This window comes from Rhinatrema bivittatum, chromosome 4 (genome assembly GCF_901001135.1).
Source record: "Rhinatrema bivittatum chromosome 4, aRhiBiv1.1, whole genome shotgun sequence".
Taxonomy (NCBI): domain Eukaryota; kingdom Metazoa; phylum Chordata; class Amphibia; order Gymnophiona; family Rhinatrematidae; genus Rhinatrema; species Rhinatrema bivittatum.
Window position 1 is genome coordinate 341,840,285 of NC_042618.1, and position 27,439 is coordinate 341,867,723.

Sequence of the window (27,439 nt, forward strand, 5' to 3'; positions counted from 1 at the left end):
CAGGTTATCAATTTCATATTTTAGTTTTTAGAACTCTGGAGTGGATACCATTTAATTTGTCAATCTGATCTATTACATCTTCCATTGTTACAGATTTTTGTTTTAGTTGCTTAGAATCTCCACCATTAAAGAATGTTTCAGATATGAGTATGTTCTCAACATCCTCCTCCATAAAGACTGAGGCAAAGAATTCTTTGTCTGCTATTTCTTTGTCCTCCATGAAATCCCCCTTTTGCTTCCCCGTCATCTAGTGGCCAAACTCCCTCACAGGCTTTTTGCTTCAAATGTACTTGAAAAAGGTTTTGTTTCACTCACTGGCAAGCTTTTTCTCAGTTTCTCTTGGCCTCTCTTGCAACTAACTTGCCAGTTGCTTATGCTCTTGCATGTTTAATTATTTGGGTCTGCTTTCTATATTTTGAACAATGCCTTTTTATCTTTAACTGCCTCTTTTACCTCACATTAAATGATGCTGGTAGTCGTTTAATCTTCTTTTCTTAATAAATGGAATTCATTTTATCTGGGCTACCAAAATGGTATTTTTAAACAATGTCCATATCTCATGCAAACTTTTACCCCTTGCAGCTGTTCCTTCTAATTTTTCTAACAAATTTCCTCATATCATAGTCTCACTTTTTAAAGTTATATACTACTGTAGTAGTTTTACTTAATATCCTTCCTCCAGTGATTGTCAAATTAAATTGAATTATGATTGCTATTACTTAGCAGCTCTACCACAACATTCATTCCACCAAGGAATAGATATAGAGTAGCTGCCCTGTTCATCAATTCTAGATCCAGCTGTTCCAAGAAACAGCCATTTTATGGCATTTAGAACAGTGGTTCTCAAATGTTTTTCTGTCGGGACACACTGAATACAAGACAGTCACAAGGCTAAATGTAAATGGGACTCTTGGGAGTGAGACATCGCAGGGACAACGCAGGCTCGCGCGACCGGCGCAACCCATCGGGGTAAGAGCCGTCCCTTCTCCTCTCCCAGTCGTCCTTCACAGAGGCCTGCAGCCGCCAGAGGCCCGCACCAGGCCCGAAGCCCGCCCAGCGCAGAACTGACCTCACCTCCACGATGCTCCGGCCCTTAAAGCAAGGCCCCGATCCACAGGAAGTTCTCTTGGGAGTGAGACATCACAGGGACAATGCAGGCTCGCATGACCGGCGCCACCCATAGGGATAAGAGCCGACCCTTCTCCCCCGGTCGTCCCTCGCCGAGGCCCGGCGCAGAGCTGACCTCACCTCCGCAATGCTCTGGCCCTTAAAGCAAGGCCCCGATCCCAAGCGCTGCGTGCCAAAGGAGCGCGACCAAAGGGGCCTGCCCTTTAGTGTGCCCCTTTATGCTGCCACTACTGTGCCGCCACCTTTTCTTTTACACTACCTACTATCCAGGTAGCATCCGTCTGTACCCACCTTATTTCTCCCCCAGCCACATAAACTATATATATATATTTTTTTTTTAAATTTTTATATACCGAGGTTCTTATAGAGACTACAAATCACTCCGGTTTACATATAACGATAAACTGCCCAACAGAGATAAGGGGCTTTACATAGAACAGTGGCACATATGGAACAATATAACTGGATGACAATTTAACATAATGATAATAAATAATATAGTATAGTTTAACATTGTAATTAATAAAATTATGTAATATAATCTGTATAATTTAACTATTTAACTTGGATATAGTGACATATTAACCATGCCAGATATAAATAATAAGATAAAATGAATTTTAGAACTTAGAAATTGTAGTCCAGTTGCAGAGGAAAATATAAATAATAAGATTAATTTTTAGAACCATAACCCCCTACACCCAACAAACCTTCCCCCCCGCTCTTTGCACACTAGATAACCTCCCCCCCCCCCCCCATATTCATCCCTCCAAATACTCAGGCCCCCCACTCCCCTTTTCTCCCCACCCTCAATTACCCCCTCCTATCCTAACACCTCAAACTGTCCCATTCATCCTTCCTTCCTTCCTTCACCGGTGAACTTTTCTCCACCTCCACCCCTCCATACACAATTTCTTTCCACCCTCCCGTCATGCTAACCTACCCCATTCCCACGCTTAATTACCAGCCCTACCATCACAAAAAATTCTTACCCTTCTCTCCCCCCTTCAACTTCAGATCCCTAGTGCCAATCATGATTTCCCCTATTGCAATTTCTCTGCCTTACTACACTATCAATCATACTCTTCAACCCCTATCTTGAATGACCTCCTGCTAGACAACCAGCCAGATATCTGCGCAATAACAGAAATATGGCTCAAACAAACGGACTTAGTCCTTTTTAACCAACTCCCCACCCATCTTTATCTTCTCCCTTCCCAGACACAAAAAAAAGAAGGGGAGGTCTCCTACTGGCTGCTAAGAAAGATCTCAAATTAATCTCTGATAGTTAACACCGCTCCCAAATTTGAAATGGATTTTTTCAAATCCTCACAATTACAAATCCTGCCTAGTTTACACCCCCTCCTCCCCCCAGGCCGCCTCTCATTGAATTTATTGCCGCAAACATAGACATGGGCACTCCAGCTATCATCCTTGGAGATTTCAATCTCCACATAGATACTATCCTGCAATCCCCCTCCTGCGATGCCTTCCTATCCTCCATCTCGGCCATGGGCTTTAAACAAATCATTTCCAGCCCTACTCACAAAGCAGGCCGCACCCTGGATTTGATTTTTACAAACTCTCACCCCCTTCATGCGGACACACCCACCTGCACTCCAGCCCCCTGGTCAGACCACTCTCTTATAAAAACCAAACTCACCATAAATAAAACACACACCCCCAACCAAAAACAAAATAACACCATACAATACTGAAAACCCTGCACCAAGGTAGAGCTAACCATCGCCCTCTCTAATAACCTTGACAATCTAGACCTCGCCACCGTGGAAGCTGCCCGCAATTCATGGAGCAAGATAACCAATAACATTGCCGACAAAATCTGCCCACTCATCTCCAAAGACCTAAACTCAAATTACACTGGAAAAACCGTGGTATACGGTTGAACTAAAAACACTCAAACAAGAATTAAGAACCAAAGAAAAGAAATGGCGAAAGGATCCCTCCCCCACCCTGCTAGCTGCTTATAAACACACTCTCCACTCCTACAGAACTACTATCCTTAAAACAAAAAAAGACTACTACGTCCTTAAAATCCACAACTACCATATAATGCCAAAGCCCTCTTCACTTATGTCTCAAACCTCACTAAAACAGCTCCTCCCCCTATCGCAGAGAATGATGCTATGAACGAACAGTCTTTTTCCACAACAAAGTTGACAAGCTTTTGTCACGATCCCCCACATTCCTCCTCCCACCCCTACGCCACCCAAACATCTCACGCGACTCCTTCGAACCTACCTCTGCCTCTGAGATAGTAACTCTCCTAAAGAAAATGAAACCTTCCTCACACCCGGAGGACTCCATCCCGACAAAATCACTTCTTACTATCCCTGACATTATTGCTAAGCCATTATCAGAAATCATTAATTGCTCTCTTTCCCTCTGACAAGTTCCCACTCCCTGGAAGCAAGCTACCCTCAAACCCATTTTAAAGAAACCGAACCGCGACACATCTGACCCTTCAAACTTCCAGCCTATCTCTAATCTTCCGTTTCTAGCTAAACTTATGGAAAGGATGGTCAACCTACAACTTACTAATCACCTTGAAAAACACAACACTTTATTCCCATCACAATACGGCTTCCGTAAGTTCTTCAATACGGAAACCCTCTTAATATCCCTCACACATACCTTCATCAAAGGACTCGACAAGGACCAGTTGTACATTCTAGCCTTGCTAAACATTTCTGCCACATTCGACACTGTCAGTCACAAGATACTAATTAAACGCCTCTCTGAAATAGATATTTCTGGAATTGCCCTCAGCTGGTTTAAATCCTTCCCCAACAACAGACACTATAAGGTTAAGATTGGCAACCATGAATCCAACCTCATTAACCTAACTCACGGGGTCCCCCAAGGTTCCTCCCTCTCCCCTACACTCTTCAATGTCTGCCAATTCCTCGCTGACCTTGGTCTTACTCACTATATCTACGCGGATGATGTACAAATACTCATCCCCATCACGGAATCCTTGCCTAAAGCTCTCAAGACCTGGAACAACTGCCTTACCTCCATCAGCCGCCTCCTGACTAACCTCAACCTCGCCCTAAACATGACAAAAACAGAGCTACTTATCTCCCCAGGCCACCACAACCCCCTCCCTCGGATCAGCCCTTTGCCTTTCCCCAGCATGTTAGGGATTTAGGTGTCTTGACTGCCATCTGAACTTAAAAAATTTATCATCACCACCATTAAAGATTGCTTCTACAAACTGCAGCTCCTTAAGAAACTTAGGCCCCTCCTCCATCACAAAGACTTCCGAACGGTCCTCCAAGCCACTTTGTTTAGCAATATCGACTACTGAAACACTCTACTCTTAGGCCTTCCCGCAATTTCCATCAAACCTCTCCTCCAAATGCTGCAAAACGCAGCTGCTAGAATCCTCACCAACTCCCGCAGAATAGATCATATCACGCCAATCCTTAGAGACCTCCATTGGCTCCCGATCCCCTCCAGAATACATCTCAAGACCCTCACAATTATCCACAAAACTCTGCACAACCAGAATATTCATTGGCTTAATGATTCCCTGCACAGACCCACCAGAGCATCCTACCCCCTCTCACAAACTCACCCAACACATCTCCACCAAAGAACGCGCATTCTCCATAGCGGGACCAACATTATGGAACTCTATGCCTCCTGAACTACGCCAAGAACATGGTACAAAAACTAAAAACTTGGCTATTTAAACTGGCCTATACATAACTTCGTCCCTCCTACCCTTTTTCAAGAGCATCCTCTCCCCTCTCCCCCCACCCCTTTCCTAAGATCCTAGAAGTCTAATCTAGTTAACATTTAGTTAATTTTGAGTATAGTTAATATTGAATACAGTTAATAATTAATCTCTTCTTTAATCGCTCTGCTCAGGTCCACTGGATCCTTTTACTTCCTCTACTCCTCCCAACTTGTTCCTTCCATCGTCCTGTTACATGTAACTTTATTTTCCACTTTCTTAAATCATGTTTTATTAACCCCGTTCCTTGTAAACCGATGTGATGTGCACATGAATGTCTGTATATAAAACGTTTTAAATAAAATAAATGTACACTTTTTTTTTTCATCCACAGCAACCCCGCCCCTGCCCTCAGCAATGGGCATAAGGCAAAACCAGAGCATTCGTACAACTCATACAAAAAAGATATTCTGGTGTTATTTCAATAACAGCAAGGCAAACTCCCTCTACTACCAGGTTCAATAGCCCTACTTATAAAAAGACAGCAGTTCACCACCAATGCATGTCCTGTTGAGATAAAACCCAACCTCACCTTATTTGTTGTGTTTTGTTTGTTTGTTTGTTTTTACTAGCCATGCTAGTTAAATACCTCACCTCAGTCCTTCAAGTACAGAAAGACCACAAATTACAAATATGGCAACAGAAACTGGAATGGAAACCCAAAAAAGCCACTCTGCGTGCAGTACAAAACAGAAATGGAAACGGAAATATAGCATTTAACATAGTACTAGAATCTGCAGTAGTGCACGCAAACTAATCTGCACAAAGTTACACCTGCATTATGGCATTCACTCAAATGATAACAAGGCCACACTACAAATATTAAACCAGGCTCTAAAACACCAATACACCTCCAATTAGGAAAACAGAAAAAGCCAAGCTGCTACAGATCCCCACACAGAAATAATTGCAGGGGCGGATTGACCTATCAGGGGTCTGGTATCCCTCGGTGGGTCAGTCACAGTGGTCACGTGGTCTTCATCTCAGCTCCTGCTGAGAGGGGTTGCAGAACAAGGTTTTTGGTGGGGCCACGACAGAACCCAATCCATCGCGGCCCAAGGGAAGTCTCGGGGCCGCAGCAGAGCCCAACCCACCATGCCAGAAGAAAGACCTATGGCTCGGGGTTGGCAGAAGGGTGCATCTGGCGGTAACAGGGCCACCTCCCCTCTGGTAGGACTTGAGGAGCACTGCGGACCTGGCCAAGGCACAAAAGAAAGGAGGATGTCTGAGAGTGTGTGTGAGTGAAAGAGAGCTTGCATAATAGAGAGCACCTGCATATGTATGAGAGAGAGTCTGCATAACCCCCCCATCCCACTCTCCCTGCCCCCTTAATTTCCCCCCTCCCACCTCTTCCCTATGCATCCGTCGCCCTCTCCCCCCCCTCTTTTTCTTGAATTTATCACTGCCAAAGCCTTAACCCTAACTATCAATCATGCTATTGATCTATTGTAAATAAGTACCTCGCCTTAACTTATAATTTTAAAACAGTTACAATTATGTTCCTCTTATTATATTTATCAAGTTGATTGTTTCTCTCTTTCCTTCTGCCCTATCCTTCCTTGCTGCTCTTCCCCTGCCCACCTCTCACCACTTTCTTGCCTGCTCCCCTCTCCCCCACCCTGTTCATTGTATTTTCTACCTGCTTCAGTTATTTGTAAACCGGCATGATATGCCCTATGAATGTCGGTATATTAAAAGTTTCATAAATAAAATAAATAAATAAATATGTGTATGAAAGAGAGCCTGCATATGTGCATGAGAGCTGCATGTGGATATGAGTGCACTGCATGTGTGCATGAGAGCTTTCTGATATATATATTTGAGAGAGAGCCTGGGTGTGTGAGCTTGCATGTATGCATGAGAAACAGAGAGAGCCTGCATGTGTATGAATGTGGCCCCTTCACCCAAATCCATAACAATCTCTGGGAAATCAAGATGCCAGGTATTAATTTATTTAATGGTTTGGAGAGCTGGAGATTTTTAATTTATTTTAAATTATGGGGTGTTATTTCATGTGTCTGCTGTTTTAAAATATTTTATTGGTGAAAGGCATATATTCTAGTCTTGGAGTCTGTTTATGACTGTAATAGATGGTTTTCAACTTAATTGTGAGATTTACTTGAAAAAAGATGATTGTAATCATCATATTGTGATAGCTTAACGCGCCATTTAATATAGTACTTGCATTGCTAACAATGTATAGAATATTTAAAGGGTTTTTATGATGAGTGTGGATGTGTGAGGTATAAGAACATGCCATAGTGGGTCAGACCAAGGGTCCATCAAGCCCAGCATCCTGTTTCCAACAGTGGCCAATCCAGGCCATAAGAACGTGGCAAGTACCCAAAAACTAAGTCTATTCCATGTTACTGTTGCTAGTAATTGCAGTGGCTATTTTCTAAGTCAACTCAGTTAATAGTAGGTAATGGATTTCTCCTCCAAGAACTTATCCAATCCTTTTTTAAATACAGCTATACTAACTGCACTAACCACATCCTCTGGCAACAAATTCCAGAGTTTAATTGTGCGTTGAGTAAAAAAGAACTTTCTCAGATTAGTTTTAAATGTGCCCCATGCTAACTTCATGGAGTGCCCCCTAGTCTTTCTATTATCCGAAAGAGTAAATAACTGATTCACATCTACCCGTTCTAGACCTCTCATGATTTTAAACACCTCTATCATATCCCCCCTCAGTCGTCTCTTCTCCAAGCTGAAAAGTCCTAACCTCTTTAGTCTTTCCTCATAGGGGAGTTGTTCCATTCCCTTTATCATTTTGGTAGCCCTTCTCTGTACCTTCTCCATCGCAATTATATCTTTTTTGAGATGCGGCGACCAGAATTGTACACAGTATTCAAGGTGCGGTCTCACCATGGAGCGATACAGAGGCATGATGACATTTTCCGTTTTATTCACCATTCCTTTTCTAATAATTCCCAACATTCTGTTTGCTTTTTTGACTGCCGCAGCACACTGAACCGATTTCAATGTATTATCCACTATGACACCTAGATCTCTTTCTTGGGTTGTAGCTCCTAATATGGAACCTAACATTGTGTAACTATAGCATGGGTTATTTTTCCCTATATGCATCACCTTGCACTTATCCACATTAAATTTAATCTGCCATTTGGATGCCCAATTTTCCAGTCTCACAAGGTCTTCCTGCAATTTATCACAATCTGCTTGTGATTTAACTACTCTGAACAATTTTGTGTCATCTGCAAATTTGATTATCTCACTCGTCGTATTTCTTTCCAAATCATTTATAAATATATTGAACACACCACAAGGCAGCTGCATATGTCAGAGAAGCATCTCACTAATTTTGGTGTCTGTTTGAATTATTACAAAGCTTAGTGGGAAGACATAGGGTGGGGGTGTTGTGTTAAGTATGGGACTTTTAAGAAGCACAAGGAAGACAGTGCCTGAAATAGGTGGTGGAGGGGCCTGCACAGTCATAGAAATTTTAAACATGTTGACGACAGATATAGAAGGGCTTTAGTAGGAGCAAAGTTGAGGGGTTAGGTAAGACCAGCGGGGGGGGAGCTGGTGCTGGTTTGTGTGGGAATTTATATACTCGTCTACCCAAAGTGGTAGAGAACCAGAGAGGAAGGCAAACTGGGCCAAATGAAATGGTCACTTGATCCTTCCCTGCTGTCATGTACTAAGTTACCCTGGTACTATCTGAGTTGTAAATATAAATGGATTTCCCTTATCCCATAATATTTATTAGATTTGCTAGTCACTTAGGAATCATATCTGCCTTTATGTCACATCACATATGAAGGAGAGGGCCATGGCACATGTTTCACACTCCTGCCTTTTCTTGAGCAAGGTTCTGGTTTTCATGTGTGCTACAGCCTAAGTGAACAACCACACTTTAGCATTTTCATGGCTTGGCAAGGAAAGGGGACTGAGAAAAAAAGGAAGGAGCTACTTTTTTTCTGTTTCCTTGAGAAGCGCTGGAACTGGCTTGAGATAAAGGATGGAAACGAGGATAAGTGGTAATCTGCACGGAGCGGCAGTTACTACCCATTTAAAAAAGAAATACATTTAAAAAAAAAAATTGATGGGCAGACTGGATTGGACCATTTGGGTCTTTTTCTGCTGTCATTTACTATGTTAGAAGAGGAAAGGACCCAGAGCTCAGTCTAACTCTGCCTGCAACTTTTCTGAACAGGGCGCATCACAATTTATTTGCCTGTCCAGGAGGCAGCACTAGCAGCACTTTTTAGGCAATCTAGTTTATTTTTTATGTATTTATTTAAAACTTTTTCTATACCATCGTTAAGTTAAATAACCATCACAACGGTTTACAGAAGGGCACAATAAAGAGAAATATGGGTGGTATAGATTACAAATTACTCGTGTGCCATCATAGTGCAGTAACAATTTAAAATAATAAACTAAGTGTGTAAGTTAAACCTGATTGTTAGGAACAAATTAGGCAGTTTGATTTTAACATTAATATGCTTATGTAGGTTACTAAAAACTTCTAGCTTGGTGCATCCTTATCGCTCAACTATTTTTCTCCTTTTCTTTATCTTTATAAAATGCTTGTTTAAAAAGCCAGGTTTTCAGATTAGTTTTGAATAATTTCAGATTTGTCTGTAGTCTTATTTCGAGTGGCATGGTGTTCCAGAGTACTGGGCCAGCCAGTGACAGTGCTCTTTCCCTTACTTGCGTGAGATGTGCTGATTTGACAGAGGGGACAGTTAGTAGAGCTTTATTTGCAGATCTCAGGTTTCTTTGTGGTACATGCACGCGCAGTGCCGTGTTAAGCCAGTCGGCTTTATCATTGTGGATTAGTTTATTAGTTGAAACAAATTCATTAGGAACCTCATTTCGGACTCTCCGTAGAGGCCCATCTCGCCCTTGCATGCTCTGCTTGGTCTCTGCCCCTCATGTGCGTATGGGTAGGGTACTCTTTCCTTCTCTCTTTACCTGCATGCATGGGGGGGGGAGGAGAGTAGGAGGAGATGGTAGTGGTGGCACAGCAGAGGGTAACCGATGGTGTGGGATGGGATCTGTACACACTGTCTCCTTTGCGCACTCCTCTCCTCCTCCCTTCATATGTGTGGATGGATGGGGGAATTAGCGCAGATGGTTTGTGAGGGGTGGAGAAGTGTGCATGGCTAGGGCCATTTTTTCTACGTCTCGCTTTCTACTTTGTACCTCCCCCCCCCCTTTTTTTTTTTTTTTTTTTGGAGGAAAACCAAAATAAAAATAGGGGATTCAAATGAATCATAAAATACAGAATTTGTTTTACAACAGAGGTTTTTTTTAATTGAGAGATTTCAATTTGATTCAGTTTTCTCGTGGGTGTGTGGTGGGGGGGTAGGGAGGAGGGGGGGAGAGCTGATATGGGTAGGATATGTGGGGGGGGGTGCACTTTTGTGTGGATGTTTGCTAGGGCCTCAAACAAAAACTATGCAAAATTTTTCAGCTGGATCTCTATTAGTTCAAGAGCTATAAGCAGCTGAAGGAAGGTCACTCTCAGAGTACTGTGCTCCACGCAACACACAATGGCCAATTTGTCCGAGCACTGCAGCCAAACAACCCCTGTTAGGGACCTGAAATTTTGTGGTTTATTACAACCTCTGGTGCTAAGTCCCTATATAAAGTTTTTGGAACGTAACATGAGGTTGCCACCCTTTTAATGGACCAGCAAAGTACGTGAAAAATTTAACAAAAAAAATGTGACTAATTTGACTCCTCATTGCTCTTGATGTATACCGTATATACTCATGGATAGGTCAAGGGCATTTTTTGGGTCACAAAAGAGAGAAAATTGCTGTGACCCATGGATAAAATCTAAGGGGCTTATGACTATCCCCATTGGTTCACTCTTTCTCTCTCCCCCTCCCCTATGGCAATCCACAGGTCAATGCTAGTTTCCTCCTCCACCTCCCCCCCCCCCCCCCCCCCCCAATAATTATTCTGATGACTATCCCTGGGTCCTTACCTCCCTCCCCCATGGCTATCCTTGCTCATTCACTCCTTTCTGCCTCCTTCCCTCTCCCGATCCCTGAACTCACCCTCTGCTAGCAGGAGGACGACGGGAGATTGTGGGGGTATCCTGGGCCTGGGCTGCAGCTGTGGGAATGACAGGAGAGGTTGATCTACTGCCATGGGCCATCGCAGAGGAGCAGGAGGAATATGATTAGCTGTTCGAGGCAGCCAAGATAGTCCCATGCCCCGCAGCTGCAGAGAAAGTACCGGCCAGCCTGCGTTTCCCGGGTCGCAGCGGTGAAGAGTCAAGTGCCGGGAGAGGAGGTGGGGCTAACACCCATGATAGCAGGTGACCCCGGGACTTACCATAACTCACCCACTGCAAGCAGGACAACTACGGGAGTTGCGGCTGTTCATTTGCGTCCCCTCTCCTCCCATGCCAGGGCCCGATTGGCGCACTTAGAACCACGTGGTTCAAAGCACGACACTGGGACCCCGCGCATAGAAGGGGGAATCGAAAATAGCCTCATCGACGTGCATCTGCATGTGATGAGCACTATTGCCTACGCGTGCGATAGGACGGGCGTTTTGCATTGGGAGATATGGATGCTGGTCAAACCGTGCGCTGTAGCCAGCGCCCAGTATAGCATCGGGCCTGCATGTTAGCTGGGTTCTGGGAGGAGCAGTGGTTTGTGGTTCCTGGCCAAGGGCTATTGCTGAGTTGGGAGAGGGAAGGTACCCAGGTAGATGTGAATGTGGGCTCATGGTGTGGTAGCACAACAGAGGCATTTCCTGATTTGAGCTGGAGTCCCAAAGGAGGAGGAAACTGCTGAGCCAAAATCCCCCCCCCCCCCCCTCAAAAAAAAGATGCAGTGGAACCAAAAGCCACCCAGTGTTGAAACTTTATAGCACTCAAAATAGTCCAGAGTCATTATGCTGTTAGCTATTAATTGGATGCTGCCCAGGAGCCTGCCAGCCATTTTCTGGTTTACAGTTTGTTTAAACTAAAATGTTGAATTTCTTCTAGTGCACCTACTACTGCAGAGAATTAACCTTGGAGGTTTGGCCTCTCTAACTTAGGCAGCTGATCTTAATTTTGTAGTACGTAGGAGATACTAATGCTTTTTAAGTGAGCTTTTAATCTGCTTTTTAAGCAGCCCTCTTCCCCCCCTGATTGATGTCTCTCTCCTAAATGAAACTCAGCTCTGTTCTTTTCCCCCTTCTCGGAAAGTGAAATCTTGGCGGTGGGGCAAAGGAATGAAAAGGATGAGGGGTTTGGGGTTGGTTTTTTTTTTTTTTTTTTTTAGAGGAGAGGGGGGCCCCAGGGGAGATGTTTCAGTGTGTTGCTTTTGAAATTTTGGTTCATTTTTGTGAAAATCAAGGCGTTCCCTTGTTTCACTGACAGTAAATCAGAGTGGGTGTGACTGGTGGACTGTGTCCACAGTGTCTGTGCACGTGTCTCGAGCAGGGGACCTCGGGGCCTTTAGCAGATTGCAGCTGGAACTGAAATTATAGCAGCAGTAGCAGAAACAATTATTTTTCAGTTGACAGATGAAATAAGATTTCTCCCCCCCCCCCCTTCTTTTTTTGTTCTGATCTGTATTGTGTTACAGACACAGTACTAATCTATAAAGTTTGTGAAATCTTTCCTATTCCTGGGCACTCTTCAGCGGTATTAACTGAAATACATCTGGGCACTGTTGTGCTGACCCTTCCATCAGAAACACATGTGGTCATTTCACTGGTAAATGTAAAATATTAAAGTGGCATATGCAGCCATGATGTGGGTTATCTTGCTACAATTCCTGAGCCATGCTTCAGCTGTTCAAGCCGGCTGGAGTTGGGGATGCTGCGTTCACCGTCACTGGGGAGAAGTGGAGCCAGGGGGGGTGGCAGGGTTCCCAGCCACCATGCAACAGCCAGATTGGGTGCTTGTGTGCTGGTCCCTGGATCCAGCTGCAATCTGCGGAGCCCTTACCGCGAACGGTGATGTTGGATGAACTAAATGGGGTGAGAGAAATGGGGGCGGGGGGAGAACCTCCTGCTAGTTGTGAACGAAGGATCTTGGCCCTCTAGTTCCAGCTGAAGCTACTTCTGATTGAGGGTTGGAAGTCCAAAAGTGAAGGAGAAAACTGCCAGGCCACCCCCCAAAGAAAATAGAAGGGAATTTGAAAATACGGGATATGTGGCTATAAAGTCTAGCTAATACTGTCACTTTAAAGGAACCCTACTGCAATAAATCCCATTTGTGAAAGTGAAATATTTGGCTTTCTTGTAGCTATTGTATGACATTAAGGTCCTGTTTGACTTATTAAAGTTTGTGTGTTGTTTTTTGGGGGTTTTTTTAATGAAAAATATTACAAATTTGAAATGTGCCTCTGCCTTGGGCTGATGTCAGACATGGTAATTTCTATGACTCTGAGGAAAACCTTCACTGGCGTGGCAGTCCTATGTTCTTAGTGCAGGATACAGTCAAGCAAATCTGTCCCTCCTAACTTTTCTTCAGCATTCATATCTGAAGTAAGAGTTGGTAGTGAGCTTGAATAATGCTTTCTGAAGCCCACTTTTTAACAATAAGACCATACTGACATTTGATAACACAGTAGCATAAAAGGTGGGTGTACAAAAGGACACTTGGGGGCCACAGCAGTGTTTGCTGGTTCTCTGCTATGAAGAAGGAATGTGGAATTGAGAGGCTGAGATTCTTTGGGATAATTAAATGGTGCGTGCTTTTACTCCATTGCAGGTTTTAAATGAAGAATGTGATCAGAACTGGTACAAAGCAGAATTAAATGGCAAAGACGGCTTCATCCCCAAAAACTACATAGAAATGAAACCCCATCCGTAAGTATAAAAGCGTGGTATGCCCCACCCTCCCAGTAACAGGCTGTAAAATGGGGGGAGGAGGGGGGCTTGGCCTTGCTTCAAAACTCCTGATCCTCTCTGTGCACATCTATCTTACTGCATTTCCTCCCCAGCTTGCTGCCACTTTTATGGCTGTCTGTAGCATGAAGGCTGCAGGATAGGTTAGGGGAAAATACAGAGGGTATTTAACCACATGCAGCTGTGAATAGTCATAAGGAGAGTTCAGAGGCAGTGTGCGAAGTAGAGGCACACCTGTCACCCTAGTACCTAACAGCAAAGGATATGAGTCGCATGGTAACCCACACACCCACCTACATGTAAGCACTTCTGATCTCGGGCATAAAAATAGTGCCGGTTTAAGTATTATTTAAAGGAAAGTACAGCATGTTAAATAATAAACCAGAATTACCAAAGCAAATAAAGTAATTCAGAAAGGACCCAGGGTCCAACAGAGTTTACTAAGTTTTAGTTTACTACTGTTTGCTTTGTTGCAGTCAGATTCTCATCTTTGTTTTCTGCTGTGATTCTCTTTGGTTTTAATTTAATTAAAAATGTGCTGTTTGGTAAATTCCCAAGCTTTTTGTGTAGGGCAGTTGATACCACATTTTGCAATTATGTACCATTGAGCTGAGCTTGGTACGGGAATTTAACTTCACCAAGGCCAGTGGCAGTGCATACCCCTGCTTGTTTCATTGTAAATGTGGTATATCTCGCACTGAGTTAAAAGTTTAAAAAAAAAAGTAACATGATCACGCTCCTCATGCAGTGCAGTAGACTGTGTCCTGGATGCTTTGCTTCTTTCGGTAAGAGGAAAATCTGCTTTAGAGGGTTTGCATAGAGCAAAACTTTCAAACCACTACTGACTGGGTTGGCAATTGGGAGAGGGAATTTTTTTCCTTTTTTCTTTGAACTGAAATCCAGATGCCCCTTTTGCACGAGAACCATTTTATAATTTCAGATAAAATGCTAGATGATGAACTGGCCTGGTGGCTCAGTTTCAATTGTTGTGGACTGTCATGTACTTCCTAGAGCCCTGCATTGGCCACTTTTGGAGACGAGATGCTGGGCTTTGTGGACCTTTGATCACGTTCTTACACCTAAGTTAGATTCATGGCCGGGCTTCTGTTCCCCAGGCTGGATAGGAAGCTGTGGTGGTAGCATTCACGGTCTCTGGCAGGGAGGGAGTCGTGGCCGTCGCTCAATGGTAACATCTTGTGGTCAGACTTGGGGTCCACATTATCTGGGTTCTGGAGGGAACTGTGGTTTATGGCCCCTGGCCGAGAACCGGCACTGCAGTGGCTGAGCTGATTTGCGAGAGGGATATAAAAAAAAAAAGGGGAAATATCCTAGCAGTTGCAAATGAAGTTTCAGGTTTGATAGGCCATATAATCTTTCTGCCATCGTATGTTTTTCAATATATTTTCAAAAACAAATTCAGTACAAAGCTTGTGTACATAAATTAGACAAAACGTCTATAATAAACAAGAAAAACTACTACATGTACCTTGACATCATAAAACAGTTACTAAACCAAATGGAACTAGTAATCAACATAGAGAAAACAGAATTCCTACATCTAGAACGCAAAAAGACAGAGATCATTCAAGACACTATCACACTCAAAAACAACCAAAAGATTGAACTAGCGGAGAAAGTACGGAACCTAGGAGTTATAATTGACACCAAATTAAGCTTAAAACAACATATATCCTTAAACGTTAGAGAAGGATACACTAAACTTATGGTACTCAGAAGACTTAAACCACTTCTAATGACAAAGAACTTTCGTTCAGTCCTGCAAGCATTGATTTTTGCAAGCACCGACTACTGTAATGCGCTACTACTAGGCTTACCATACACCTCACTCAGACCACTACAAATTTTACAAAACACTGCTGCAAGAATTTTGACCGGAAAAAGTAAAAGAGACCACATCACCGAAACCCTAGCCGAGTTACACTGGCTACCTGTTGAGCAGAGAATACAATACAAAACACTTTGCATCATACATAAATTAATACATAACGAAAAAGCGGAATGGCTTAACACAGCCCTCCGCGTACACGTACCAAACAGAAACCTAAGATCAGCGAATAAAGCACTCCTTACTATCCCATCAATTAAGACAGCAAGACTAACTCAAGTAAGAGAGAGCATTATCCTTGGCAGGACCCACACTGTGGAACACCATGCCACTAGAGTTAAGGTTGCAAAAAGACAACAAAACCTTCAGAAAAGGCTTAAAAACTTGGCTATTCAAGCAAGCCTACCAAACAGAGAAGGGGAAACAGTGAGGCAGGCGAAGTGAGAGGTATGAACAAGTAAAGTATGTAGCTATATTTCTATCTGTTTTTACTCTACCTTCTCGTTCTTCCCCAGAAGAGAAGTTGACACTTATAAAGTTAGAATTGTTTTCAAACTGATAATTCCTGGACAGTATTGTATCACAAACCAATTATATCATTTAGAAAACTATGTACCGAATCATTATGGCATTTGTGTAAATTAATATATCTCAGCATCCTTATTTTATGTGCCCTATTGTAAACCGTTGTGACGGATCCTTCTTAACAACGGTATAGAAAAGATTTAAATAAATAAAATAAAAACATAATACAGTTTCCATCACCATCCAGATCACAAGTAAACTTCTACAGAGAGGAGTAAATAATGCTGTCATATTTCTATGTTGCTGTAATCCAGGAGATGCCAATTCCAATTGAGCTTGAAGCCCAAAGGAGTATGAAGAAACTGCCAGGCCAAAAAAAAAAATTTCTGAGTGATGGTATTCACATTGCTATTCAGAACACTTTTTAAACTGGGCTCAGAATCCATCAAAGGGAGAAATGGGTGAAGTTTATGATTCTCAAAGAATTGCCCATTTATGGTGGGAGCAAACAAATTTGCATTAACGTGCTTAGAGTGAAATGCGAGCCCTGAGCATGGGCTGCTGTTCAGATGAGAAGACAAAAATTAGCATGCTGCAGAGAAGTATTAGCAGCAGCAGTGAGCTGGTAGACGATGTGCGGGAAGTTTGGGGCAGACACTTCCTATCCAGCTGAGCCTATAGACAGTGCTCACTCATTTTAAGCTGTTAATCTGCAGGGTGAGAGATTTGCTTCATATTCTACTTCCTTAAATGGATTTAAATGGTAGGGCCATGGTAGAATATGGAGCGAGATGTCTATGTCCCCATCCACTAGTACATGTAACTGAGGCAATAAATAAATAAAACCCAGATATCTGTAGAGCAGGACCGGTACTGAGGCACAAGGGGAGAGGCTTAGTTCTAACATCCTCAAGAGGTTGTTCCTTGGCACAGTTACTGCACTGCAGAGATGTAAAGATTTTCAGCTAGTTGAAGGCATGAAATGAGTAGCTGGATGATGCAAGGCTGTCCTGAAGTTGTAAAATGTGCACTGCTTTGATCATTCTTTTTCTCTTTTAGGTGGTTTTTTGGAAAGATTCCACGAGTGAAGGCAGAAGAGATGCTTGGAAAACAGAGACATGATGGTGCCTTTCTCATACGGGAGAGCGAAAGTGCTCCAGGAGACTTCTCCTTGTCAGTAAAGTAAGTTACCAAGATGCTAGGCAGAGAAAAGTCTTAGTGGTCAAAAATGCTTGGTTCCAATGTTTCACTGATCTATGTTTGTTCTTCTTCGTTGCACAAGTTATTGTGCGTTCCTTGTTTTCAGAGAGCTTTTTTTATTCTCTGTTAAGTAACCTAAACAGCTACTTAACAAATGTGATAACATTATACACTAATGTTTTTGCATTAGAGCTTTTTATAATAACGTGTCTTTTTCAAGGGGGGTTATAACATCTCCAAATAGGTCAGTTTTTCCACATACCATGAGCAGTATGAGATGAAGGTTCAGTCAAAGGTGTGAAGGTCCTAGATGTCAAAACTAAGGGCCAGATTCATTAAGGCTTTTCTCCCATTTAGTGTCTTATGGGAAAAACCCTTAGTGAATCAGGTACTAAATTTGTTAAAATGGGTTACCTCAAGGAGTTATCTGGATGGGAACATCTAGGGGAAGTATAAGAGCAGTGAGCAAAACTAAAAGATGATATAAGGACAATTAACCTTTTTGTTAGAAAAATAAATAAAAGAGAGAAAAAAAGGCTGCTATGGTTTTCTTTTTTTTTTCAATATAATGTTTATTCAAAAATGCACTGATTATGAAGCGTTGTACAATAAGATGCATAAATTTACAAAATTACGCAATCAAGAACCAAGTAAAACACAGAATCAAAAGATAAAAGACATACAAAGGTCTATCGTACAACCGTTTCAAAAAGAAAAATATGTATAAGAATGCACAAATATGATAAACAAATGTGAAGAATAAAAGTTTTCCCGTGGCCACTAAGGAAACATCTGCTCGTCTCATGGGATTGGATACTGCTGTCAGCAATAAATGTGAGGTAAAACTATGACGTGTTATAACAAAACAAGTGAAGAAAGGAGATCAGTACCATAATCATCTGAGTCTGATTGAATTCTTGGGATCCATGCCTATTGTGTAGGGGAGGTAGTGGCGTCCTCATCAAGAGAACCCTCTTCCCCTCTCCACTGAAGATAGGGTGCCCACGTCCTGTCAAATTTGGGGAGTTGTCTGTGCTTTTGGGCTGTGATCTTGTACATTACACACATATTGTCTAACTTTTGTATTAAGCAAGATTTAGTGGGTACAGTAAGGTGTTTCCAGGAAAGCGCTAAAATGCATCGTGCCCCTAGACAGAACTGACCAACCAATGTACTTTCAAATTTGGAGCCGTCAACCGGTGCATTTAACAGACCTTGCATCGGTGATAGGACAACACGTTTCTTTAATGTACTACATATAATATCCTGCACATCCGACCATAATCTCTTGACTTGAACACAGTCCCACCACATATGCAAGAACGTGCCACTATAGCCACACCCCTTCCAACATTGGTCAGATGCACACAGTTGAGCTTTGTACAATCTACTCGGCGTGAGATGCCATCTGAACAGGACTTTATACCCATTCTCAGTGAGGGAGGAGGAGACTGAACATCCCTTAGTATGGAAAAAGATCTGATCCCACTCCTCCTCCGATAGTATCATTCCCAGATCACTTTCCCATTTAGAAACATATTTGGGCCGTGATGACAACGAGTTTTGTAATAGTGTATATATTTTCGATAGACGACCCTTTATGCGATCTGCCAAATCACACCAGCCTGCAAATTGCGAGCGACCTTTAGCTATTTCTGCCTTTATGTTTTCTTGTTTAAGGAATTGTTGTAGTTGATAATACGAGAAATAGGCAGTAGACGGGAGGTTATACACTTCCTGCAATTGTGGAAATGTCATAAAATCAGTTCTATCTCTAAGCTTGGCTATAGTCGTTATTCCCTTGCGCTTCCACTCATGTAATAATGCAGATTCCCACCCTGGAGGAAAGGATGCATGATGGAATAAATGGGTGTTCATAAAGTATCTTCTCGTGCCCACCAATAGAGCTTTCCACCGATCCCAGGATTGTAGGGTAGTACGTAAAGGTAAAGAAATACAACCTTCAATTTTCAAAGATTTCTTAGGTTGCCATATAAGGGCGCGCATCGGGATGGAGCCTAAGTTGGCCTGTTCTATGTCTACCCATCTAGGTTTCTCACCACACTTATGCCATGTCAGAATGGCAGCTAATTGGGCCGCAGCATAGTACCATTGGAGTCTTGGAACCCCCAAGCCCCCTCGTAACTTATGGCGATAAAGAGTAGCTTGTGCTACGCGAGGAGGTCTCCGCTTCCAAATAAAAGCGAACAGACGTTTCTGCCAATTTTTTAACATAGCCGTGGGGATCGAGATCGGTAAAGATTGGAATAGGTAGTTGAATTTGGGAAGTATGGACATTTTGACTACAGCTACCCTCCCAGTCCAGGATATAGGCAAACTAGTCCAAGTATCCAGATCCTGGAAAATCTTAGACACTAGGGGTAGGTAATTCAATTTAAACAGATCATCCAAGTTCTGGCCAATTTGTATCCCCAAATATTTAAGTTTTGACCCAGCCCATTTCAATGGAAAGAGTTGTTGCAGGCCCAATGTTTGCGCAGGGGGCAAAGATATATTCAAAACCTCTGATTTATCAAGGTTAAGGCGAAAGCCCGACACCGAGCTAAACTCAGATAGTCGGTCTATTACCCCCTTCAGAGATTGTTGGGGGTTTGTAAGGGTGAACAGCACGTCATCCGCAAAAAGCGACATTTTATAATCGTCCACCCCCACCCCTATGCCAGATATTGTCTGGTCGCCCCGTATGACCGTAGTGAGGGGCTCTAGAAATAGAGCGAATAACAGAGGAGACAAGGGGCACCCCTGTCTTGTGCCCCGAGTGATTGGAAATGGATTCGAGTAAGTCCCATTAACTTTTACTCTCGCTCGGGGATTATCATAAAGTTTGTAGAGCCAGGTTAAAAATTTGGGACCAAAGTTCATTTTCTCCAGCGTACGAAAGAGAAATTGCCAGTGGACCATATCGAACGCTTTTTCAGCGTCGATAGCGAACAATATGGCCGGGGTTTGATCCCTTTTGGCATTCCATAGTAAATCTAAAATTTTTCTGACATTGTCCGCTGCCTTTCGCCCCGGAATAAATCCGGCTTGATCAGGATGAGTCAATTTCGCCATCACCCTATTCAGTCGTGTAGCCAAAATCTTGGCCAATAATTTTAAGTCAATGTTGATCAAGGAGATTGGGCGGTAAGACCCACACTCCATGGGGTCGCGTCCTGGTTTTGCCAGAATCGTAATGCCGGCTACATTAGCTTCAGCGGGCAGGGACTCACCGTCTCGCAAAGCATTAAAAGTCTCAAGCAGATAAGGAGACACCTGGTCCGTGAATTTTTTGTAAAAAAGGCCAGTATAGCCATCGAGACCTGGCGCCTTATGAGGTTTGAGGGCCTTAATAGCAAGCGAAAGTTCAGCTGGCGTAATAAGTTTCTCAAAATACTGCCGCTCAACATCTGTTAATTGGGGTAAATTGATAGTAGCTAAGTAATCATCTATGTTCTCGGTAGAAATACCAGAGTCTGCCGTATATAAGACCCCATAAAATTGCTGGAATCGACTCTGGATCTGCTCTGCAGAGTCCAATATGGTACCATCCGCTGCTTTAACCTTGGTAATCTGATTTTGGGTGAACAATTTTTTCAATTTGCGGGCTAAAAGCCTACCAGTTTTGTTACCCCACTCAAAGTGTTCTTGCCGAATAAGTTGTAATTTATGGGCAATATCTTTCGCTTGAAGATCTTTCAAAGCCATGCGAGCTCTCTGTAGTTGGCCATAAACCTTGGTAGACAAGGATACCTTATGTTGTTTTTCCAAGCCTGAGATAGTGGACAGTAATTCTGCCTCCCGTGCTTGAGTGACCTTCTTTTGGTGAGAAGCCTGAGATATAAATTTACCCCGGAGAACCACCTTTAAACATTCCCACAGAGTAGGCCTAGAGTGTGCATCGGAGCCATTAAATTGTTGATATTCCTTTATCGCTAATCGTATGGATTGACAAAATACATCATTCTCCAGTAAAGAATCATTAAGTTTCCAATAACGTAACCCAGTCTGAGTGACCTGTGTTCTCAAGGACAACCAAATCGCACCATGATCCGACCAAGTTATGGGACCAATACCAATATCTTTCACCCGAAAGTTAAGTGTTTTGTCCAGTAGGAAATAATCAATGCGGGAATAAGAATGATGGGGGTGGGAATAAAATGTGTAGTCTCTGGTAGCAGTATTCCTATGACGCCAGATATCTAGCACTTCCCTGGTCTGTATAAATTTTTTGAGACGCTTGCGACCGTCCGCTGAACCTAATCCACCCCCAGAAGAATTATCCACTCTCGGCTGTATGGTGATATTGAAATCCCCCGCAAGAAGTAAATGATTATCCTCTACTGTTTTGAGAATGTTATCAATCTGATCTATATATGCCGAGTGAGAGGTATTTGGAGCATATACATTGACAATAGTGTATATTTCCTTAGCTACCGCTACTTGGAGCAGTAAAAACCGACCTTTTGGGTCAGCAATATGTTGAAGGACTGTGCCAGGGAAGTCCTTCCGAATTAAAATACTAACGCCAGTGTACTTGCCTTCCTTAGGGGCTGCAGCATGGTATTGGTGGGGGTAGAGATGCCACTGAAGCAAATGGACATATTTTTGCTGCAAGTGTGTTTCTTGTAAAAGCAAGATATCTGCCTGTGACATCTGGGCTTCTCGTCTAAAGTGCTGCCTCTTTTGAGGACTGTTGAGGCCCTTCACATTCAAGGACCATATTTTAAATGACATCATGGTACTCCCCCTCTCCACCCTCCCTTCGCATTAATCTCCACCCTAGACACTGCATCAGCCCCACCCTTCGCCCTCTATACAACCCCCCTCGCAGACCAGTAAACAATCCCTGCTGCATGTCAAAACTTGTGACCCCCATTGTAAGAAGGTATTGTGCATTATTTCCGTTGTGCATTGAATTTACAAACCCTTCCCCCCCCTCCCCCCCACCCCCCTTCCACCAGTAAGCCTCACGGAACTGTACAAATAACATTCCGTAAAGGTACGGGGGTATCAGTCACCAGCGAAGCCCGCTCCCCCAATTCCGGCCCCCCCTCCACCGGCCCCCCCCCTAGTACTTTGTAAGTAAACCACAGTGTAAGCCACTATATAAACAATAACCAAACAGGTAAAGGTAACATGAAACAACATCGCAGTGACCAGGAACCTGAGTCCAACAGATTAGAACATCACCAGTTTAAGCATGACAGGGTCATCCCTTCCCCTTATCCAGGTCCGATGAGCTGTCTTCCGAATGACGTCGCAGCCTCTTTCCCCCATTTCGGACCCTCTGCCATCGTGGGGTCTCCAGGGGAGCAGAAGATGAAGATGAACTCCCCGTTGGGACAGTAGCGTTCACATGATGGCCTGCTGATTTCAAAATGGCGGCCGCTTCCTGCAGATTCTTAGCTGTGGTCGTGGCGCCGTCGATGGTGATAGCGATACCAAAGGGGAATAACCAGCGGTATCGGATATTCTCTTTACGTAGCAATGTCGTGATTTCTTTAAACTCCATGCGTTTCTTCAATGTCAGGGGAGACAGATCTGTGAAGATTTGTATGTTGTGGGATTCCCAGTCCCAGGTTGCCTTTTTCCTTGCGATTTGAAAAATTTTATCCTTCACAGGGAATCTGGTGAAGCAGACTATTATATCTCGAGGTTTTCCAGCAATTCTAGGGCCCAAGGTCCTGTGTGCCCTTTCCAAATCAACCCTTATAGCTGAGTCCTGTTCTGCCGTGTCCATGGATGCTTGTTGCAGGAGATAAGTACATAGCCTTTGTATCGTGGCTTCACAGTCAACATACATATCCGTTTCAGGAATGCCCCTGAATCTCAAGTTATTTCGTCGGCTCCTGTTTTCTAAATCTTCCATTTTAGCTGAAAAAGCATCTGAGTCTTGTGTGACCCTGGTCACCATTTTAGTGAGTGCCTCCATTTTCTCAGAGTGCACATCCAGACGCAGATCACAATCATCCACTCGCCTGCCTATTTCAGTCATTTCCTCCCTTAGTTGCTGAATGGTTGCCATGAGGTCTTTTTTATTGTCCTTCATTTCCTTACGAAGGTCCCCAAACCAGCGGCGAAAATCATCTTTTGTGGGGAGCTCCGAAGCTGCCGTCTGTGTGCCACTCAACATACTCTCCCCCTTGGATGCCATTTCACTCGAGACCGAGGCTTCCGGCGTGCTCTCAGGCCCCTCTTCTAAATCGGGAAGTTTTGAGAACGCAAACTGCTTTAAGTCAGTACCTTTTTTGCGCTGTGCCATTGCGATTGTTTCCGAATGAGGAATCAGGTGGTTTACCAGCTTTTACTGCAAGTTTCACGGGGGTACCGGCGGATTTCGGCCCGGAACGCGCGGGAGCTCTAGATTAGGTGGCCATCTTGCTCCGCGGCGAGAGCGCCCCCCGCTATGGTTTTCTAAAGTAGCTAATAAGGTAAGGCAACAAAGCTTAGTGCTGAAACTACAAGAGACCACAGAACGAGGAAGACAAGTTGACAGTATTTGGAAAAGCTAAGAATCTGTGAAGGTAGTCAGGAATGCAAAGATTCAAATGGAAGAAAAAACCAGCAAATAAGGTAAAAAAAAAAAAGGGGGGGGAGGGGTCAAGACGTTTTAGACATGTTAGTGATAAGAAGAAGTGCAAAAGTGGCATTGTGAGACTTAGAGGTACAGGATAGGAATATGTAGAAGTTGAGAAGGGAAAAGTGAAATTGTTGAACAAATATTTGTTTGGTGTTCACTATAGGGCGAATTTTAACAGCCCCCCCCCCCCCCACCTCGCGCATAAATTCTGGGTTACACGCACGGCTGGGCCTTGCGCGCATTTTAGAAGGAGCCCGGCCACGTGTGTAACCCGTGATACATGCACAAGAGCCGGGCCTCGCAAAAGAGGCAGTCCTGGGACGGGGAGGAGCGGTGTGGGGCAGAGCTGGAGGTGGCCGGTACAGTGGCCACTTGCCACTGTGCCGGGGGATCATGCGCCGGCAGCCTTCACCAGCTCAGGAACTGGCATAAGTCTTAAACAAAGAAAAAAAAAGGTAGGATCTTTTAAGGGGTCGGGGAGGACAGGGGAAGGAGGGGAAAGGGAGTATGGGCGGGGGGGGGGGGTAGGGAAGTTCCCTCCCAGTCCACTCTAATTGGAGCGGACTAGGAGGGAACTGGGGAAGGCCGGCGCACATGTTATAAAATTGGTGCATCCATGTGCACGCGCTGGGTAGCGCGTGCACCTATTAAAATCTACCCCTGTGTGTTCACTATGGAAGGGCCAGGAGCAGGACCGCATAAAACAAACACAAATAAGATTAGAAGTGAGGTACATCTCAATCAATTTTCAGAAAAGTGTTTGTGAGGAGCTAAATAAACTTAAAGCAATGGGGCCAGATGGTATATATATTCAAGGGTATTAAAGGAACTTAGAGAAGTTCTGGCAGCTTCACTGGCTGACCTTTTCAGTGCTTCTTTAGAGTAAGGAGTAGATGTGGTTCCTGTTCATAAAAGTGGAAGTAAGGAGGAAGCTGGGAACTACAGGCCAGTTAGTCTGACCTCTGTGGTGAGCAAATTAATGGAATTGCTGCTAAAAACAGAGGATAATGCGGTTTCTGGAATCCAGTGAATTGAAAAATCTGAGATAGCATGGTTTTTACCAGAGGTAGTTCTTGTCAGATGAATCTGATCAATTTCTTTGAATGACCAGCGAGTTGGATCGGGGAAAGCGCTAGATGTAGTCTACTTAGATTTTAGTATGGCCTTTAATGCAGGTCTGAATAGGCAAAATAAAACAAATTGAGTACCCTAGGTATGGGCCCTAAAGTGACTGACTGGGTTAGAAATTGGTTGAGTGGAGGGGGTGCTAGCACCGCGGAGCAAAATGGCTGCTTAAACCAGAGCTCCCTGACTCCTCGAGCCCTCAGCAGTAATTTGCCAGTGCTTAAGGGACTGTGATCTTGCCTTATGACATCCAACAGACTATCGTACACAGATGGCTCAAAAGAAAAAAGGAGTGGATTTCAAACATTTCTCCTACTCTAAAAATGCACTAGGAGATGAGGGGCTTACTGACATTGGAGAAACCACGAGCCTTGAGCCTTCGGAGGAAGAGGAGGATACATGCCCCAGTCTCACTGTGGCAGGTTCCAATGACATACCAACTAGGGATGAATTTCGACAATGGTTCAGGGAGCTGAGAAAGGACATGAAGGATAATAAAAAAAAGAACTGCTAATAATGATGGCTGATCTACGTGAAGAGCTGGCGGAGATCGGATGACGGGTTGATGACTGCAATGTGTGGATAGATGCACAAACAACTAAGTTGGACGTATTACAAACCAAATACTTACAGATATCTCAGGAATCGGCTGAATTACAAATCAAGCTGGAAGATCTAGAAAATAGAAGTCGCAGAAATAATCTACATTTTCTTGGCATTCCAGAGACTGAAGACTATGCGGACTGCACAGGGACAGTTAGAAACATGCAGTTTCTTCCTACAACAGGGATCGGAATCTGAGCCCTGCACATTAGAGGTGGAAATTGAACGTGCCCATAGATCCCTGGGGACCGAAGGTGGGAAATAAACCACGGGACATTATAGCTTGTTTTAATCGTTATGTAGTGAAGGAGAAAGTGTTAATGGCAGCTAAGAAACAACAGACCTGGGAATGGCAATCGCATAACATTGCTGTCTTCGCAGATATTTCCCCAATAACGCTCAAAAAAAAGGGATAGAATTTCGCGAAATCGCACCATTCTCAGATGAGAAGGAATCAGGTACCGCTGGCTATTCCCATTTGGACTGGCAACAATTAAAGGAGTAACTACCAAGATTCAAACCATGGAAGAAGCAGCGGCCATCTTGCGGAATGCAGGCCACGCGGTCAAACTTATTGCAGCACCTAAGAGATTCTCTCAGGCCCAAAGCAGCGATACCCCGAAATGGCAGCAGGTAACTAAAGGGGGTCGGAGACTCCGCAGACAGAATGAAGACTCCTCGCAGGACAAACTGTTGGGAAATGGCTGAATGGACTTTGAGGTCTAAAGAATTTCCTTTTCTCGTTCTTTAGGGACCCGTATATGTTTATCAGGGTAACTGTTGGGTCATTATATCAGTGGTTGAGTCACAATTTATGCTATAATATGTTATTCTATAGCGAAAGTTAAAGTTAGGGGGCAATTACTGCACATGTATTTATCGTTGTTAATACCTTGCTTATCATAGGCTCGGGGAGTGTGGGAGTTGTTCCGCACATGCTTACAACCCCATCTGCGATAGCAGATCTGCTATGAATACATGGCAGGATAGTAAGGGAAAGGGGGACGGGGGGCACACTACATGCAGTTTTCAGAATTATGTATATTACGGGTTACTAATGTTGGTCTAATCAGGGTGTTTATCTTTCAATACAACATCACGGTACAGGCAGTATCCTTAAATAATATCGGGGGAAGAATTTTGCTATCTAATGAGCTCGTATGGTTGCCAGGGCGGGAGGGGAATGCTAGAACGGAACGCATGCTAGTGCACATGTATCCATAGCATTATGGCATCCGTTATCATATGGTCCCTAAATGTTAAGGGATTAAATAGCCCGCGTAAGCGCCAATTGTTGAGAGGAAGCTCAGGTGCGGTCATTATTTTCTTGCAAGAAACCCACCTGATGAGACGAAATGAACATTTATTGAAATGGTCTTTATTCCCATAACAATTCTTTGCAGCAGCTTCTAAATCCAATAAATATGCTGGGGTCAGTATTTTGTTGCATAAAGATTTACAGTATCATGTAAAGAAAGTTCGTGCGGACCCAAGGGGGTGATTCATACTTGTTCAGATTGAAGTCGGGAGAGAAGTTTACTCTCTACTAAATATCTATGCACCACATGGGAAATATAATATGTATCTTGATATAATAAATAATCTTATGAACACAGACGGGGAGGGACATTGGATAATAGCTGGGGATTTTAATATGACAATTCATCCCCGTGTTAACAACTCTACAGGGGGAGGTCTGGGAGTGAAAAAAGAGAAAACATCTTCAATCCCTCATCCAAAAATGGGGGCTCCTCAATATATGGAGATCTCGACATCCCCATGATAGGAATTATACTTTCTATTCTAATCTCCATAAATCTTATTCATGGAT

At 43.5% G+C, this 27,439-nt stretch overlaps 1 protein-coding gene across 1 annotated transcript in view; it reads left to right on the top strand.

The window, feature by feature from the left end:
- GRB2 (growth factor receptor bound protein 2) overlaps positions 1–27,439 on the top strand; it is a 127,691-nt gene that overhangs the window by 73,189 nt on the left and 27,063 nt on the right. The window contains exons 3-4 of the mRNA XM_029600539.1: positions 13,590–13,687; positions 17,157–17,279. Coding sequence (XP_029456399.1) covers positions 13,590–13,687; positions 17,157–17,279 — 221 coding nt within the window. The remainder of the gene's footprint in view (positions 1–13,589; positions 13,688–17,156; positions 17,280–27,439) is intronic.